The sequence below is a fragment of the Pleurodeles waltl genome, chromosome 2_2 (assembly GCF_031143425.1).
Source record: "Pleurodeles waltl isolate 20211129_DDA chromosome 2_2, aPleWal1.hap1.20221129, whole genome shotgun sequence".
In the NCBI taxonomy this organism is placed as follows: domain Eukaryota; kingdom Metazoa; phylum Chordata; class Amphibia; order Caudata; family Salamandridae; genus Pleurodeles; species Pleurodeles waltl.
In genome coordinates, this window is record NC_090439.1 from 593,797,997 (window position 1) to 593,815,103 (window position 17,107).

A 17,107-nucleotide genomic window follows, 5' to 3' on the forward strand; every position below is an offset into this window, starting at 1 on the left:
CACACTACTCCGGAACCCAAGAGGAATTAGTGGTGGATTAGTATCTCTCTGTGGGCTTTTAACCACGCACACCACGGGTTCATGGGCTTGCCTTTCAAAAATCCTTTATTATCATTGGTAAGTGCTTTACTTTTGTTCTTCCTTGGGGCGGTTTTGTTAGTGCCTTGGCCATCCCTGTTAGATGGGTAATTACACGATTGCCGATAGTTTGACTGCAAGCAAATTTCTTTTCCCCTTTGTGTGTCTCATTTACGCTCATGCTCATGGTTGGCCTTGGTGCTTTGAATCGGCTTGTTTATGTGAACTGTTTTAGTTTTCATTTTCAATTTATGTGGAAGAAAAGTCCGGTTAGGCATTTACAACGCTAATAACCTCTAACTCAAGCAAACGCGAGACCCATTGCATTGCAAATGCTTGTTTTACTCCTGCCTGTGGACCCCTAAATTAACTAGTATTCAATCGTTGGTGTATTTCTCTAGGAAGTTTTATTTTTAGGTTTGCTTTGTCTTGAACCAAGATCTAAAACCGCTCCCTTGACTAGCAAAGCTGTGCCCGCCAAGATGTGCACACATTCTGGGCGAGGACTCAATGATGAAGCATGCCTCTAAATATTGATGGGTGTGAGTCATTGGAAAAAGGCCAAATGGCTTTTCAAACAAGGTACAGAGATGAGAGTGGGCTTTTTCTGTAGCATTTGAAGTGGAGTTAACCTACTGGCAACAAAAAACATCTACTTCCCCCCAATTGATTTTGCGGGTTTCATTTTCCAGACATCTAATTTTTACTTGAAATGTTGTCGTAAATCATTTGTTACGGTATGCTGCTGTTTGTGCATGATTGGAAGACAGACATGTTCTTGCACTTTCATTCTTGTGTTTATTTACCCAACTTTATTTTTTGCATATGCAGGTGGTAACCCTCACTATTACTGTATACCTTCCGTATTTCTTCCCTTGTACTCCTGTCGTGAAGGAAACTGATCTGCAATTTGAAACCCAGCCTGAGCTGTAAGTCATAAAAATGTATTTTTTAAAAATGTTCCTATGTTGTTGCAGTCAAGCCAGATAAACATCCCTCGGAAAGACTCTATCCTCATCCTTCTCCACTCTCTTAAATTTCGAATCGAAGGATTGGGCAGAAAGTGTGCAAAACATATGCAACCGATTCATTAGAATGAGATCCAATGCTCAGAGCACAAACATGCTTGTGGAAATGTACCCAGATTCGACCAACTGTGAAAGTCATTTATTCAGATAGCGGCTTTTGCATCTTGTAGAGGCTGACTGCTCAGTGCGCATGTTGGCAATCAGCATCATAAATGTGCAGGATTTAGGCCAAATGCGTTACCAGACTCACAGAAGTGGGCAACTGCACAGCACACACTAATTGACCTTAATGATATCAGAGGTGGTGACATTTCACTCCTTTTGGCCCAACTAATGACATCACAGGAAATTACTTTACCAAATATTTGCCCAGATAATGGATACAGTATCTTTTTAAATAATCTTTACTCAAATCTCAAAGATTCACCATGTTATTGAACGTTGATTGATAGCAAGCAATCACTAAAAAGTTTTTGCGTGGATGAATAATTGTGCCTAAAGTAGGTTTAGTAGGATTTTTTTTCAAGCAAAACCTACTGATTGCAGGTTTTTTACCTACAATTTTCTTAATACTTGACCGACTGACTCATTGAAGTGCATGAAGTTAGTGTAGCAAATAAAATTTCAAAAAGATTTGCACATTTATGTAAGCATAAATCTGGATGCATTTTGCACCAATGTGTTTAGCGAATTCCCTTATTTCACACCTTTGCCTTAATCAGACATACACTCCACGCACTGAACACAGACTCCAGCGATTGTTGCTGCTGCGCCTTCCCGTCCTCACAAAAGGTCCTTTCTCTTGTACAAACTGCACCTTCACCTGTCTTAGCACAATTAACAGCTCACCCCCCCAGTACCACGCATACCTCCCACCACTCCTCCACAGCACTGCACCACCAGCTCATGTGCATCCTCCTCAATATGCCCTTGCTGTGCAAGCATGCCACCAAGATATGGGACCGAGCTCCTGATGTTGCTTTCCTCACTGAAACATGACTGAACCCTTCATCCACTCCAACATCACCACAGCAGTATCAGAAGGATAGAAAATCGTCTACAGGGACCATGCCAATACCAACCCAGTGGAGGTACAGCTAATATTCACAAAGAAACCATGCAATTTACCACCACTATGGACACTATCACCCCAACCATATAACACCTCAACTTCAAACTCGAACCCAACAGCAAGTCAACTATCAGAGGCACCCTCGCCTACCGACCTCTGGGACATCACCTCAACTTCTGCAATACCACCCCTGACTTCATCGCACCTCTCCCCATTGATTACATCTTCCTCAGTGATCTCAATTTTCATTTTGATGACCACAGTGACGCCAACACCACCAACCTCCTCGAATAAATGAATAACATAGGACTCACCCAACTTGTACATGACCTCACCCACATCGCAGGACACACACTCCCCGTATTCTCATCAAGTGACCAAGTCATGTACAGCCACAACACTGAGCTCATCTGGACTGACCACTTCATCATACACTTCCACATAACCTGTCCACACACCACCACACTCCCCTGAGAGAGAGTCCCCCACCATAGTTGAGAAAAAAAATAATTGAATCCCAATGGTCCAACAGTCTTAACTACTCCAAATCAGACCTACCATCTCCCTCAATTAAGGAGTTAAGAACTTCAACGCATGGATCACCAAATGCGCCAACAAAGTTGCCCCCGTCAAAGCCAACCACCACACAAAGTCCACCAAATAGACCATTTGGTACACAGAAGAACTCAGGGCAGCCAAATGCAACTGCAAACAACAAAAGAGAAGATGGCGCACCACCAAGGACCTCATTGACAGAATCTCCTTCAGGACCTGTCTAACCCTCTAAAATCGTCTTCTACTAAAAAAGAAAAGAGACATCTTGACCGCCCACATAGACTTCAGCTCCAGTAACAACAAGGAACTCTCCAACATTGTCAAGGAGTTCTCCAACACGGCGGTCAGAGAGAACAACATCACCCTCTCTCAGGAGCTCTGTGACAATCTCACCATCTATTTCCACAACAAGATCACCACCATCTACAAGAACTTCGAACCCCAACCTGAATCCATGACTTCCTCAACCTACACAGCACCACCACTTTAGGCACAGGGCCCTGACTCACCACCTATAACACACCCACCATCCAGGAAACCAACACCCTCATGAACTCCATCCAGTCAGGAGCATTGAGTGACCCCTCCCCACACCACATCCTCAACCGTGGAACCAGCAAAATCAGACAAGAACTCAGCTCCCTGCTCCACACCTCAATAAGCATGCCCATGTCGCCAAAAGACTGGAAGCATGCTGAGTTCAAACCCTTACTCAAGAAATCATCAATGACCCCAGCAAACTCAAAACTACTGTCCTATCTCCCTGCTGCAATTCCCAGCCAAAGTTCTGGAAAAGACTATCAACAAGCAACTCACCTCTCACCTGGAGCATCACCACCTTCTCCACTCCTCCCAGTCCAGATTCCTCAGCAACCACAGCACCAACCCCGCTCTAATCGCAGCTGCAGATGACATCAGAGCCCTCCTTGATCAAGGCAGCCCTGATCCTCCTCAAGCTCACTGCAACGTTTGACACGGTATCCCACCACACACTGATTACTCAACTACACAACATCGGTATCCAAGGAAATGCCCTCAGATGAAACGCCTCTTTCCTCACTGGAAGAACCCAGAAAAACTGCCTCCTTCCTTTCACCTCTGAATCCAAGGACATAATCTTGCGGGGCCCCTCAGGGATCATCCCTCAGCCCCATCCTCTTTAGCACCTACATGACACCCTAGGCCAACATTGACAGATCCCACAAACTCAACATCAACTCATACACAGATGACATTCAATTGATCCTCTTCCTCTCCAGGGACCCCACCACCACCAGAGCCAGATTTCACAGATGCATGACGAGCGTCACCAACTGGATGAGACAGAACTGCCTGAAACTCAATACCAACAAAACTAAAGTTTTGATCTTTGGCAACAACTCTACCTCCTGGAACTCCTCCTGGTGACCCGTGAAACTGGGTCCCGCACCGCCCCTGTCCAGTCAATCCAGAAACCTCATCATCATCCTCAACAGAAATCTTCCCATGAACTCCCAGGTCAATGTGGTCTCATCAGCCTGCTTCTTCGGCCTGTCCATGCTATGGAAATCTTCAACATCAGACGCACCATCACACATGCCCACCTCACAAGTTGACTTGACTACGGTCACACACTTTAGTATGGTATCTCTGCCCACCTCCTCAAGAGGCTACAGGCCAACTAGAATGCCACAGTCAGGCATCCTCAACCTTCCCCACCGGGTCTCTTCTCCCCCCACATCAAAGAACTCCACTGGCTCCCAGTACAGAGGAGATTCCAGTTCAAGATACTGACCCACCCATGCAAGGCCCTTCACAACCTCGGATCTTCCTACATCAACCAACGTCTGAACTTCCACCAACCAGGCAGACAATGCTGATCCACCTCCCTATCGATCGCCCACATTCCCCGCATCCATGGAAGCACCAGCGGAGAAGGCTCCTTCTCCTACCTCCCAGCAAAGGCCTGTAATGACCTGCTCTTGCAGCTCCGCATCACCCCATTGCTTATGGATTTATGGAAAACACTGATGACCTACCTTTTTGACTAAGCCTAGCAACCTGCAGGAGCCTGGATACCCTTGTGGGTGATTAGTAGCTCTTTACAAATCAACTGATTGATTGATTGATTGATTGTACTGGTTTTTGTAAATCAACACCAGGTTTCTTAAAACCAAACTATATTATTATACTTTTGTTTACATTTTACACATTCTACAGTATTCTTGTTTCTATATTCAAACTGTAGCCAAACTGTAGTGCATGTGATAAAGCTGTAGTGACATTATTTGAGGAGGTATTCCTTCCATACCCATTTTACCCACAGCTAGCAGCATGAGAACATTTCTGACTTTTTTTAAACTCTATGGCCCTCATTTCAACCTCAGCGGTCTCCTCCAGAGACCGCCTAGGTTCCGCTGGGCCAAAGACCGCCAGCGTTGGCGGTCTTCCACCAACCATATTATGACTGCTGGTAACCCTCCGCCCCTTTTTGGACGGAGAGCCGCCAGCAGCCATACTGGCAGTCGGCGGTGAAGTGGAGGCTGCTCCACTGTCACTGCCACGTCATCAGAACACCGCCCACCGTAATACGACCCAGTATTCGGCATGGTGGTGTTCTGGTGATGGGGTGCTGGCGGTGGAGCAGCCCCCATGGATCCTGTTCCCCCCCTGAAGATCACCGGAACAGGTAAGGTGATCGTCCGTTAGGGGAGGGGGTGGGGGATGTTGTGTGGTGTGTGCGTGAATGGGGGTGTGCGTGTGAGTGTGTAGAGGGGTTGTGTGAGTGCGTGTATGCATGCAGGGGTGTAATGTGTGTAAGGTAAATGTAACGTGTATGTGTATGTGCATGTATGTGCGCGTGTATGTGTGTGAGTGGTGTGAGCGTGCATTTAGGGGGGTTTGGAGGTTATGTGTGGGGGTTTCAATGGGGTGGGGGGGTCCTACTACCTTTGGGGAGTTGGTAGGGGGGTCGTGGGTGTTGGGGGAGGACTCAGGAGAGGGGAGAGAGAGAGGGGAGACCCCAATCAGTGCCAGGGAACAAATTTCCTGGCACTGATGGTGCATACCGCCATGGATTTCATGGTGGTAGAAAACCCCATGAAATCCATGGCGGTATGCGGGGTCCTGATACCGCCGGCGGTCTAGTGATGGTCGCTGGGCTGCAGACCGTTGTCTCCAGCCTGGCGGTCGTTACCGCCGTGGCGGACAGTGTGGGACATTGGCGGTTTGGCATATGCCAAACCGCCAATGTCATAATGGGGCGGTAATGACTGCTGGCCTGTTTGCGGTCTTACCGCCCTTTTTCCACCGTCCGCCAGGGTTGTAATGAGGGCCTGTATTCTACCCTTGAGTTCAATGGGTTGCACATGAAGTCTGAGGATACCTAGGATTCTATGTTCACTAGGTCTTTTGTTTTGATGTTTGTCAGATTGTACTAGATGAGGAGGCACAACTGTCTAGTTGTTAAAAAAAATTGCTGTGGATTTGAGTGTGCTTGACCTACTCCATCATGCAGTAGTAATGTCAGTGTCACTCGTTTTCTGTATCTGGGTATGATTCTTTCAGTGCTTAATTTATAAGAAATGTAAGTGCTAGGGCCCAAGATATTTTTCAGGTGTACTAGATGAGGAGGCACAACTGTCTAGTTGTTAAAAAAAATTGCTGTGGATTTGAGTGTGCTTGACCTACTCCATCATGCAGTAGTAATGTCAGTGTCACTCGTTTTCTGTATCTGGGTATGATTCTTTCAGTGCTTAATTTATAAGAAATGTAAGTGCTAGGGCCCAAGATATTTTTCAGGTGTGGTCACTGCAACATGCCCCACCAACTGTCCATGCAAGTGCTGCAAAATTCCAGTATTGATGCTACCTTCTGGCCATCATACTCCATCACACTCCAACAAATATGACAATTTTTACTGCTTCAGGCCACTCAAAGCAGTAAGAATGGTCTGGAAATGATTATATTATTTGCTTAATGTATATATGGAATTATGAAAAATGCTGCTGATATACTGTGCTTACAAATAGACAAACACCTCCACCATGTGGTGGAATATAAGGCTGCACCAGTTTTGTGAAATAAGTGTCTGTGTTGAACCCCAGCAAACATTGGCACAAATTAAGCACTGGATTCTGGATTTCAATCTGATACTGGAGAGCGTTATTTCTATGCTGATGAAGAAATGTTAAGAAACCCATCACTCAAGACATCCACTCACAATTTTTTTTGTCATGTAAAACATCCCATTCTATCTGCTTCCACTGTTGTATCCCTGGACTACTGAAATTTCCTGGCCTAATCATTCTAAGCATATTTTAGTAAATCACAGTGAATTCAAATTGCAGTGAGGCTGCCCAGGAGCCCACAGGTTATTCCAGCCCTGAAGTACACGATGTGGTTTGCACTGGACGAAAGCATATCTTTGCAGCTGGTTTACACGGGCATTATATAATGAATGGTTCAGGTTATTTTATTATTTGAATAAAATATGCAGAATCTGACTGGGAGGGTGTTATGCTCTACCTCACACTAAGAGGAGATGAAAGGAAAGGAATGCCAAGAATGCAGCACTCTTAGTCTGTGTAATGAATTTATTAAGGCACTTCTCAAGTTTCTTGCACAGAGAAAATAATGTAGGCTTTATTTCAAAGGCAGTAAAACAAGTGCAATTCTGAAAATAATCACAGCAGTGAAATAATAATGATCACAGAACTCAACAATGGTTATTATTTATATATATATATATATATATATATATATATATATATATATATATATATATACACACATATATATATATATATATATATATATATATATATATATATATATATATACTACATATTCACGCATGCACAAAGCAAAGCTTAAATTAAGAAAAATGCCTCACCATGGGGCTTGACCTGAACATCATCTCTTTGTCTGCCACGTTCAAGTTGTGGAACCAGGATGACCGGGGTTCTGAGCAAGGCTTCCCTCCTCAGAATGAGTTCCTTCTAGTTCCAGCTGTCAAGCTTCCTCTCCTTATATCCTTTAAACAAACTGGAGAGGAACATTCTAGAAATTCCCCCTCCCATACATAAAGTTGCTGTTCAAAGGCTGGCCGCACCAGGTCAGTGTTGAAAAGAAACACGCTAGAGACTGGCCAACTCTCACAGTGTTTTTCCAAGACCGAGCTGTTCCCTCACTTACCATAAACATTATCAGTCTGGTACATTTTATCACGCATACTCCCCCATGTTATGTGCCCATCCTCGGTGAGAAAGAGCGAAAACACGTTGCACAAGCTGTGCATGGAAAAATACCTACGGCACCAATGTGACATGTATAAAGCTAAGCTGAGCACAAAATGGAGTCAGTGGTCTAGATGGAGCTGGTGATTAAATACAGATAGCATTACAGAGGGTCAAGGTCTCTTTGCTCTTCTGTCTTTTCCATGAACGTATTGGAATATAAAAGAAACATAGTGGGTTACTAGCTTTCCCTGTGTTGGAGTGAACCTTTACAACAATGTTTCTAAACACTGAACATATATATTTTTTTTTCAGTTGTTAAAAATTCTTTACTCGTTGCAATAAAATACTGGTCATGATTTGCCACCACTATTTTGCCACCCATTTTTTGTACATCTGGTTCTGAAACTTAAAAAAATAATAATATTTTTATTAAGCAAATACGAGCAGGTATGACATTTAAGCTTCAAAATTACAAATCATAATAACGAAATATGCATAAAGATCTATACAGTGCAGGACTTTATGCTGAGTTTTGATGTGCTTCTTTTACATACTAATAATAATCTGATAAATCATAAAGACGTGCTAAAGCAATATACATTTGATTGGATTAAGTTCTAGATCCGACTGAGGATGAAGATGTTTTTTCCCCAAACGGAATGATAATTCCGTGTGGCCCCGATTCTTTGTGCATACAGAAATTCTTTAGCTTGGACTGCTATCATTTTCTTTTCCCAGAAATCATATGATGGAGCTAGAGGGGTCTCCCATTGTTGGAAGATCAGGGATTTGGCAATCAAAGTTGCAATAAAGAAGTATTGTTTTGCGCATTTGGACAGCCCGCGATGATTAGATATGCCGAAAAGTTCCCCCAGCGGTTCTGGTGTTAGTGCTACCTGAAGTTTCAAGCTAATCGATTGGAAATTTTGGACCCAAAAATTAGTGACAACAGGACAAAGATAACAGACATGCCGGCAATCCCCAACCTCACAATGGCATCAGAAGCAGCTGCTTGGAATTGATGGATCCATCTTATTAAGTTGCACGGGAGTATAGTAAAGCATCCACTTTGTGAGGAATGACATTCTCTTAAAATGTGCGCCTCTTAAGGCTTTGGAGGAATAGTTATTATAATGCTTCCATGTCTGGGGATTAATCATGCAAGCTGTAGCAGCTACTATTCTGCTTAAAGCAGGAGGAAGAGCTTTAGCTGGCAATTCTTCTAGAAGGATACTGTACCAGTTACCGCCCCCTGTCCGTTTCTGAACCCACATGGCTTGTGTAATTCTAAAAGATAGTGAATCATCTGGATATTGACCTAGAGAACCCATTGTCTGGATAAAGTGAAGAATCTGGAAATAAGAAAGGTTTATGCGTGATGAAATAGCTGGATTGCCACTTTGGGGTTGTCCTCATGATACGACTCTGTCCCCTACTAGGAAATCCTGAAGCTTTCCCAACCCCAGATTTTCCCAGTCATTTGGGGCTTTGGTAGCAAGAGGAAGCCCAAATGCAACAGCTTCTCTTAGGGGAATAGTTGGATAGAACTGAGTAAAATGATAGTTTTGTTGAAGTTCTGCACATCTGGACCAGAGAAGGTTTGGGATCTTATATCTTGTACGTTTCGGAAGCCATGTTTTTTTAAGAAAATGAGACGGATGAATGTTGTTTTCAAAAAGCATCTGTTTCCAATAGAAGTTCGAATCAACATGATGTGTAGAAGAAGCACTTACAATCCAATCTATGTAGTTCGCCTCATAATACTTTTTAAAGTGGGGTAAAGCTAGGCCAACATCCTTTAGAGTGAGCTGAGCTGTCTCTAGCCGAGTGTGAGGTTTTTTATTTGACCAAATGAATTTATGTAGTATTACATTGAGATCCTTGAAAAACGTTTGAGGAGCCTTGATCATACATTAGAGAATATAAATAGGAATAGAGGTAGTATCATCATTTTGGTCAAGGCAATCCGGCCAATTATTGTTAATGGTGAATTCTGCCATTTGCACATGAGAGCCTGTGCTTTTTTAAGAGTAGAGAGATAGTTCATTGAGTAAAGGTCGGACATGTTGTGAGTGACATAAATGCCTAAATATCTGATTGGGTGATGGGTCTAATAATTAGTTTGCATCTCGGATGGCAAGATTGAATCTTGAGCATTAAAAAGCAAAGCCTCGGATTTGGATTTATTAATCTGATAGCCTCCCAGGTTGAAAAATGTTTGGATTTTGCTAAAGACCTTTTCAATATTCTGGGAGTCGGCCGCAAGGTACAAGATTGCATCATCCGCAAAAAGTTTTAGCTTGGGGGCACCTGGTATCGGAGGTTTTATAGAAATATCCTGCCTCAGAGCCAAAGCCAATGGCTTGATAAAAAGAGCGAAGAGGACTGAAGACAGAGGGCATCCCTACCGGGTTCCATGCCGTATTGAAACCATCCTGATTATTTGTGAAAAGACATTGGCCTATGCCCCTTTGTAAAGATTGGAAAAAAATTTGACTATTTTATCAGGAAACTTGAATTTTCAGAGGATTGCAAAAAGGACCTCCCATTGTACCAGGTCAAAGTCTTTTTCCGCATCGAGCATTATTAAAGGTGCTTTGATTTTATTTGTAGAATAATAATCGATTGCCTGAAACAGGAAGTTTGTGTTGGTAGAGCTATATCTTCCTGGGAGAAAACCACACTGATCATGATGAATAAGACCCTGGGCTAAGGGTGTAATACGAGCTGACCAGATTTTCATAAGGATCTTATAATCATTATTAGGAAGACTAATATGGTGATAAGAATCAGGTTTTTCAGCAACCTTGTCTTTCTTAAGGAAGCTGACAATAACTGCCCGGGTAAATGAACTAGGTACTTTTCCTCCATTAAGTATTGCATTAAAGAGTGCGCCTAGGGTCGCTGCAATCTGCTCGGACAGAATTTTGTACAATTCCGCTGGATGACCATCTTCCCCGGCAGCTTTGCCATTCAGAGAACCCCTAATGGCTTCTGCAACCTCTACTTTAGTGATTAGCTGCAGCAGTGCACATTGGAGCTCTTGGTCGAGAATCGGTAAAGAGACTGATCCGAGATATTCGTTAACCATCTCATTGCTTGTAACTGACTTGGGAGTATAGATATTTGTGTAGTGTGCTAGAAACACCTTTACTGTTTCCTTAGCCTGGTCCACCATACGCCCCTGAGATTCGGCAAAATTGTATGTGATTAAAGAAGCATTCTGACGTTTTTTTATATAGTGCGCCAAAAATGTACCTACATGCTCACTCTCTTTGTAATATTGCTGAAATCATGTATTATTATTGACAATCTCTGGTTCTAAGAAAAAATCCTCAATTGGGTTTTAGCATCATAGAGGCGAGTCCATGACTTGTGATCGCTGAGTGACTGATGCAGGCCCGTGGAGTGATTAAGTTCCTGCTGAAGATTGTTTACTTTCTCCTTCTTGGCTTTCCTAAGAAAGGCATTAAAAGCTATGGCTTCCCCCCTAATGTGTGCCTTACATGACTCCCAGACGGTGAAGATAGAGGCAGTTGCTTCATTCTAGTTAAAAACTCGGCAACTGATACTTTGAGTGTGGAGGTCCAGCCTTCATTGGTTAATAAAGATTTATCTAGAGACCACCTAGGTCTTTCTCACTGCTGATCAGAGGAAGGTAGTTCAACCAATGGAACAGAGTGGTCCAAAAAGGGGTTAGATATTATGTTCAGAACCAACTCTATCCCAAGAATGAGATACTAAGAAGTAATCGATCCTTGATACCGAGGATCCTGGAGAGCCAGATCACGGATACATTTGGGCAAAAATCGGTGTGCTCTCAGCTTGTTTTGTGAACGATTTTTGCAGGAGGCATCTAGATTTATATCCTGAATAATATTAAAATCACCACCGACTACCAAGTGGCCAGGAAGTGTGCTCAAAAGGTCGTAGAGACTTTGCAGAGAGGTAGTTTAATCTTCTGTGGGACCATAGAAGCTTGAAATATGCATTAGTGGCCTTCCTACCTTAACGCTAATTACTATCCATCTTGCTTGAAGATCCCGCTGAACCTCGAGGACTTCTCCTTGGAAGTCCTGTGTGAGGAGAACTGCCACGCCACGGACGGCCACATGAGCAGTGGCAAAAAAGGAATGAGAAATTAAGTTGGTAATGCTAGGGAAGTTGGTCTGTTGTTTAAAATGAGTTTCCTGTAATAGAATCACCTGGGCCTGGGAGGATCTTAACCAATGGAATATTGCTCTAAATGTATGTGAATTATTCAGCCCATTCGCATTGCATGACGCAATTTTGATGAAGCCAGAGGAGAACGTGCTAGTTTGCCTCTCACTCATTTGGTAAAAAATATAGGAGTCTTTAGGGGCCTGTTGGCCCCGGAGCTGGTCTTGCAACCTATTCGAGAAAGTACAAGGCGTATTCATGCAAATGTTTTATTTGAAAAATATGGGCCTGGCCCTTATGAAAAACCTTTAGCTTCACCACTTGCACTATACCAGCAGGCCCCCCCAGTTTTTTAAAGTCATCATTCAGGCTAACAAATTCACAATGTCGACGTGCTGTAGGTATGGACATATCGGAAAAGATCCTAAAAGACAAATCGCTTTCTACTTTAAAAGTTCTCCTTTTAATAGCTTGAGATAAGGTTGGTTCCTTTATCCTGTAATCACCAAAATTTGACAAGGATAGTACGTGGATATTTGGAGCTCTGAGACCGTGCTGCCAGAACTCTATGGGCCCCCATGATGGTCAGGTCTGGGTAAGCCAAAGTATTGTCAAGAAGTATATGGTTGTGAATCAAATCTGTTAGCACTTTTGTAACTAAGGATGCAGTTTCTATCTCTTCTGGAATTCTGAAAAATCTCAGATTAGAACTTCTAGACCTATTTTCAATATCATCCAATTTGTAATACAGTGCCACTAGTTCAGTCTGCGTCTAGCTCACTACAGTTGTGGATCTTTGGTGCGTATCTTCAAGATCTGAGACCCTCTGTTCCACTTGAGAGATCCGGGACGTCAAATGTTATATGTTAGAATTGTATTGGAGTAGTTGATTGGTAGTTTTTTTCTATGAGTCAGTTCGTGAGTTATTTTTAGGTCACATAGCTCCATTAAGATAAGGTTCAACATGGTCTTAACGGTGCGATTAGACAGTGTAGTTACAGTTGTTTGATGTAGGAGGCTTTAAAGTTGAGCAGGATTGTCATCCCTAATGACTGATAAATGTGATGCCAGAGGAAGAGGATCAATGAAGCCTAGAGTGACTGAGGCTATTGAAGCCTCTAAGCTATTGAGAGGCTGATCATCTAATGCATTCTCCATCAGGAGGGAGCTTTTCTCTCTCACTGCCCCTTTACTATTAAGCCTTGAGAATAAGGGATAAGAGGGTTTTCGAGAGAGCAGGTTGGTGAAGCAGTATCTATGTTTACTGAGGTGGGCCTTGTCCCGTTGCTGACAGAAAGGCAAGGAGACCCCTCTCCCATTAGGTCCATGGTAGGCATAGATAATGAGCTTGCTGATGAGCCGGTCGTTCCTGCTTCTTGATGGCTAATACGAATGTTGGAAAATGGGTTATTGGTAAGGGCAGGTAGGTATCTAAACTTAGCAATAGGCCACCAACCTCCACTTAGGTCCAGATAGGTCTCAGTAAATTAAACCCAGCTCAACCCTTGGTAGCTTGGCAACGAGCGACAAGGCTTAACTTAGGAGACAAAGCGTAAAGCATTCAAAAATCACAAAACAGTCATTAAATAAAACACAGGAAACAGTTTGAAAATCCAAAATCAATTTATAACAATAGATTATATTTTTATCTTTAAAATGACACAAAAACAAATAAAATCAGATAAGGGGAACCAGAGATATGAATTTTTAAAGAATTAATGCTTTCTAGCGCATAGAAGCAACTAGCGCTCAAAGGGTTGAAAAAGGTCACACTGGAAAGGAACAAAGTCCAGAGTTCAGGCCACCCACGAGGTAACACTGTCACGCTTACTTTCAGAAGTGTTTGAATCAGGAAAGTGGTCCACAGCACAAGCCAAGGGTTCAGAGGCTCTGGTGTGCCTCTTGGGGTCTGGGACAACGACTCCCACACTGCATCTCTTCAATTTATGGAGTTGCTCCAAACTACTGGATCTTCTTCCAGAGGTCCTTTTTGTGTCCTTGAAGTGTCCACAACTTGATCCAAGGTTCCAGAAGCTCTGAGTTGCTCCTTAGGAGTTGGGACTACAATTCCCAGAATGCACCTGGTCAGGATCCTCAAATGGCCACTGGATGCTGGTCAGCTAGGCTCTGCTTGCAGGACTTGATGCAGGGGACTCTGGGCAGCTCCTGTGTACCTGTCGCAAACAGGGAGTCCCTTCTTGAAGCAGTAGAAGACAGGTAAAGTCCTTTTAGTGGTGAAGCCCAAGCGTGCAGCTGATGCAGTCCTCCAGAGTACAGTGTCCAGGTGCAGGTAAGGGCTCCAGCAGGGCAGTCCTTCTTCTCCTGTAGTTCTTCCTTGTTGGAATCTGATAGGGATCTGAGGTGTGGGTGCAGGTCTGCCAGTTTTATCCCTGCTCCTGGGTGAAAAACAGGGGGTCCTGGTTCTCCAATCAGGTGCAGGGTCCTTCCCCCTGTGATGACCACTTCCTGGGAAGTGTGGCAAAAATCAGTCCCAGGGAGCAACATTCCTCACAAATCCATCATGGCTGAAAGTGATTTTTGGAGGTTACATCTGGCTGAGCCCACCCACGTGGGTGGCTACAAATCCAATACACACCCCTCTCCTAATCTAATCAATGGGCACCTAATTGTCTGGGTTTGCAGGATGTGAGGGTGTTGCTGGGTTGCTCCAAATGTCCTTCCCTGCCTTTGAAGACCAGTTTGGCAGCCCTCCCCCTTCCTGCTTCACCATCTGCTGAGGGGAGATCTCCTCCCCCAGGCACATCTCTTTGTGTAGAGCCAGGCCACTTCACACCTCATAAAGGCAGCCTGGCCAGGCTGCAGATGCTGGCCAGTCAGAGCACAGCAGCAAAAACACTGCAGGGCTGAAGTTGGCAACTTTTCAGGTAAAGTTTAAAACTCTTTACCTGAACAAGTTATATTAAATCCAACAACTGGAAGTTGTGGGATTTATTATAACAATTAATTTGATACCACACGTCTGGTATCTGTTACTTAAGGGGACTTTTAAAATTAAAATAAAGTCTCCCCATTCTAGCCTATGGAGGCCATTCACTACAATGAGGGAAAAACGAATTTGGCTGTTTCACCTCACCAGGGCTTATAAAACTATTTTTATAAGGTCCCTGCTTATAGTTACATGGCACCCAGCCCTAGGGGCACATAGGGCACAGGGGTGACCTATATGTAAAAATAAGGTAGTTTAAGACTTTGGAACTACTTTTAATTCCAAAGTCGAATATGCATGTAACTTTAATTTAAAAGCAGCCAGCAAGGCAGGCCTGCCTTTAAAATGACACTGGGCACCTCAGCAGTGCACCTTGCACTACCTATGCTGGGGTCCCTAAATCTACATGCCCTACCATATACTAGGGACTTATAGGTAGGTTGACTTAGCCAATTATAATAAGCCTAATTCGTATACTGATTTTACACAGAGCACAGGCCCTGGGACTGGTTAGCAGTACCCATCGCACCATCAGAGTCAGGAAAACACAAGCAAAAAGTGGAAAATGGGGGCAAAAAGTTAGGGGGCCTCTGCAATCAGCCCTGTTCTCTCACAACACAGATTTGCTGGAGGAGGCAGCTGGGGTGACATAGAAGTCGTGACGGAGCTTGGCTCATCCTGAGGACCTTCCATATCATTGACATATTCTTTCTTTGATCCCATTTTTTGTTTTCCCACAAATAACAGGGTAAGGCCTTTAGTTCTACCTATTCTCAAGGATCTACCCGCTGCACGGGTCTTGGAAGAAGTATCCCGGGTAATGAGTTTCATACTTTCCAGGATACAGAATGGAGGGTGGTGCCGGAGGGAAGCCAAGAAGCAACAAGCCTCATCTGTGCTACACAGACCGCTTTCGCTGCCACCCTGAGTTCTCACTCCGCATCGGAGGTTGCCTAAGGCAGGCCCGAGTTGCTCCAGGTCCTGTATGACCCTTATATGACTTTAAATATTCCTTGTCCCTACAAGGAGGCAGTAGTGTAGTGTAGTATGTTAAGAGACAGTCACAAGCTTTAATGACATCTGCTAGTGCAATAATACGGACTGGTGCCCCTTGCCTTATAATGTCGCTGCTTGATACTTGCTTTCCTCTCTTAACCCTTTAAAAGTAGGAGGCAATGTAGCTATGCCTGAGGTTGCTCCGTTCTCTATATTCAGTACTATATCGATTTTTCCTGGTAATTGTCAACACAGATAAAAGGCCCCCTGTTAAAAAACAACTGTCTCTCTGAAGTGTTTCCAATATTAGCTTTGCCTTTCTAGTTATGTACTCTGCATACTTCAAGGATTCTTTTATCCCACATATGGTGCATTGCAACTAACTTTCCTTCTTCACTCTTTGGCCCCTTTGGCACACCCACAGCCCGTTACCTGCTCATTGCCGCTATACTGCCTCCATGCTACTTTAGGCCAGCGTGCTGCGGGGAGGGAGAGGGTCACTTCGACAAGAAGGTATATTTAGTTTGGCGCCTCCTGGTATCGCAGGATTGAATGCAGGCTGTTACACTTTCTACTCTGCTCGGCTCCTGTTACCGGCTCCTTGCTCACCGCACTGCGCAGTCAAGCTGCTCCGAGCCCTTTTACCGCCGCTCCCGAACTCCTGGACTCAAGGGCACCAACACTTAAGTTGGGTCGTCTTTGCATCTATCACTCCTCGGCTCTCCACTTCGCCTCGCTTCGATCTCTGGCCCATCATCCTGCCCTCTGACCCGGACACAAACTAGTCACAGAGCATGACGGGATCTCCAAGTGACTGCCGTTCCAAACCCCAAACCCCAAACACATAAATTCTCATTTAAATACAAGACCAGAGGCATCATTAAATCCTTTTAGGCTATCTTCTTGACCTTTCTTTATTCATTCTCTTTCCCCATTTTTCAAAGTGCCCTAATGACCTTTTCTGCTTACAGCACTACAAATATTTTCAATATTTTCCAATTACAATATGTTTAATATATACAAATATTTTTATACTTTTTCAAAACCGAGT

The 17,107-nt window shown here is 43.8% G+C and overlaps 1 protein-coding gene across 1 annotated transcript in view; it reads left to right on the top strand.

Annotated features, from left to right (window-relative positions):
* Positions 1-17,107, top strand: part of LOC138282493 (chloride channel protein C-like) — an 858,631-nt gene that overhangs the window by 242,405 nt on the left and 599,119 nt on the right. Inside the window, exon 8 of the mRNA XM_069220139.1 lies at positions 910-1,007. Within this exon, the coding sequence (XP_069076240.1) occupies positions 910-1,007 (98 nt within the window). The remainder of the gene's footprint in view (positions 1-909; positions 1,008-17,107) is intronic.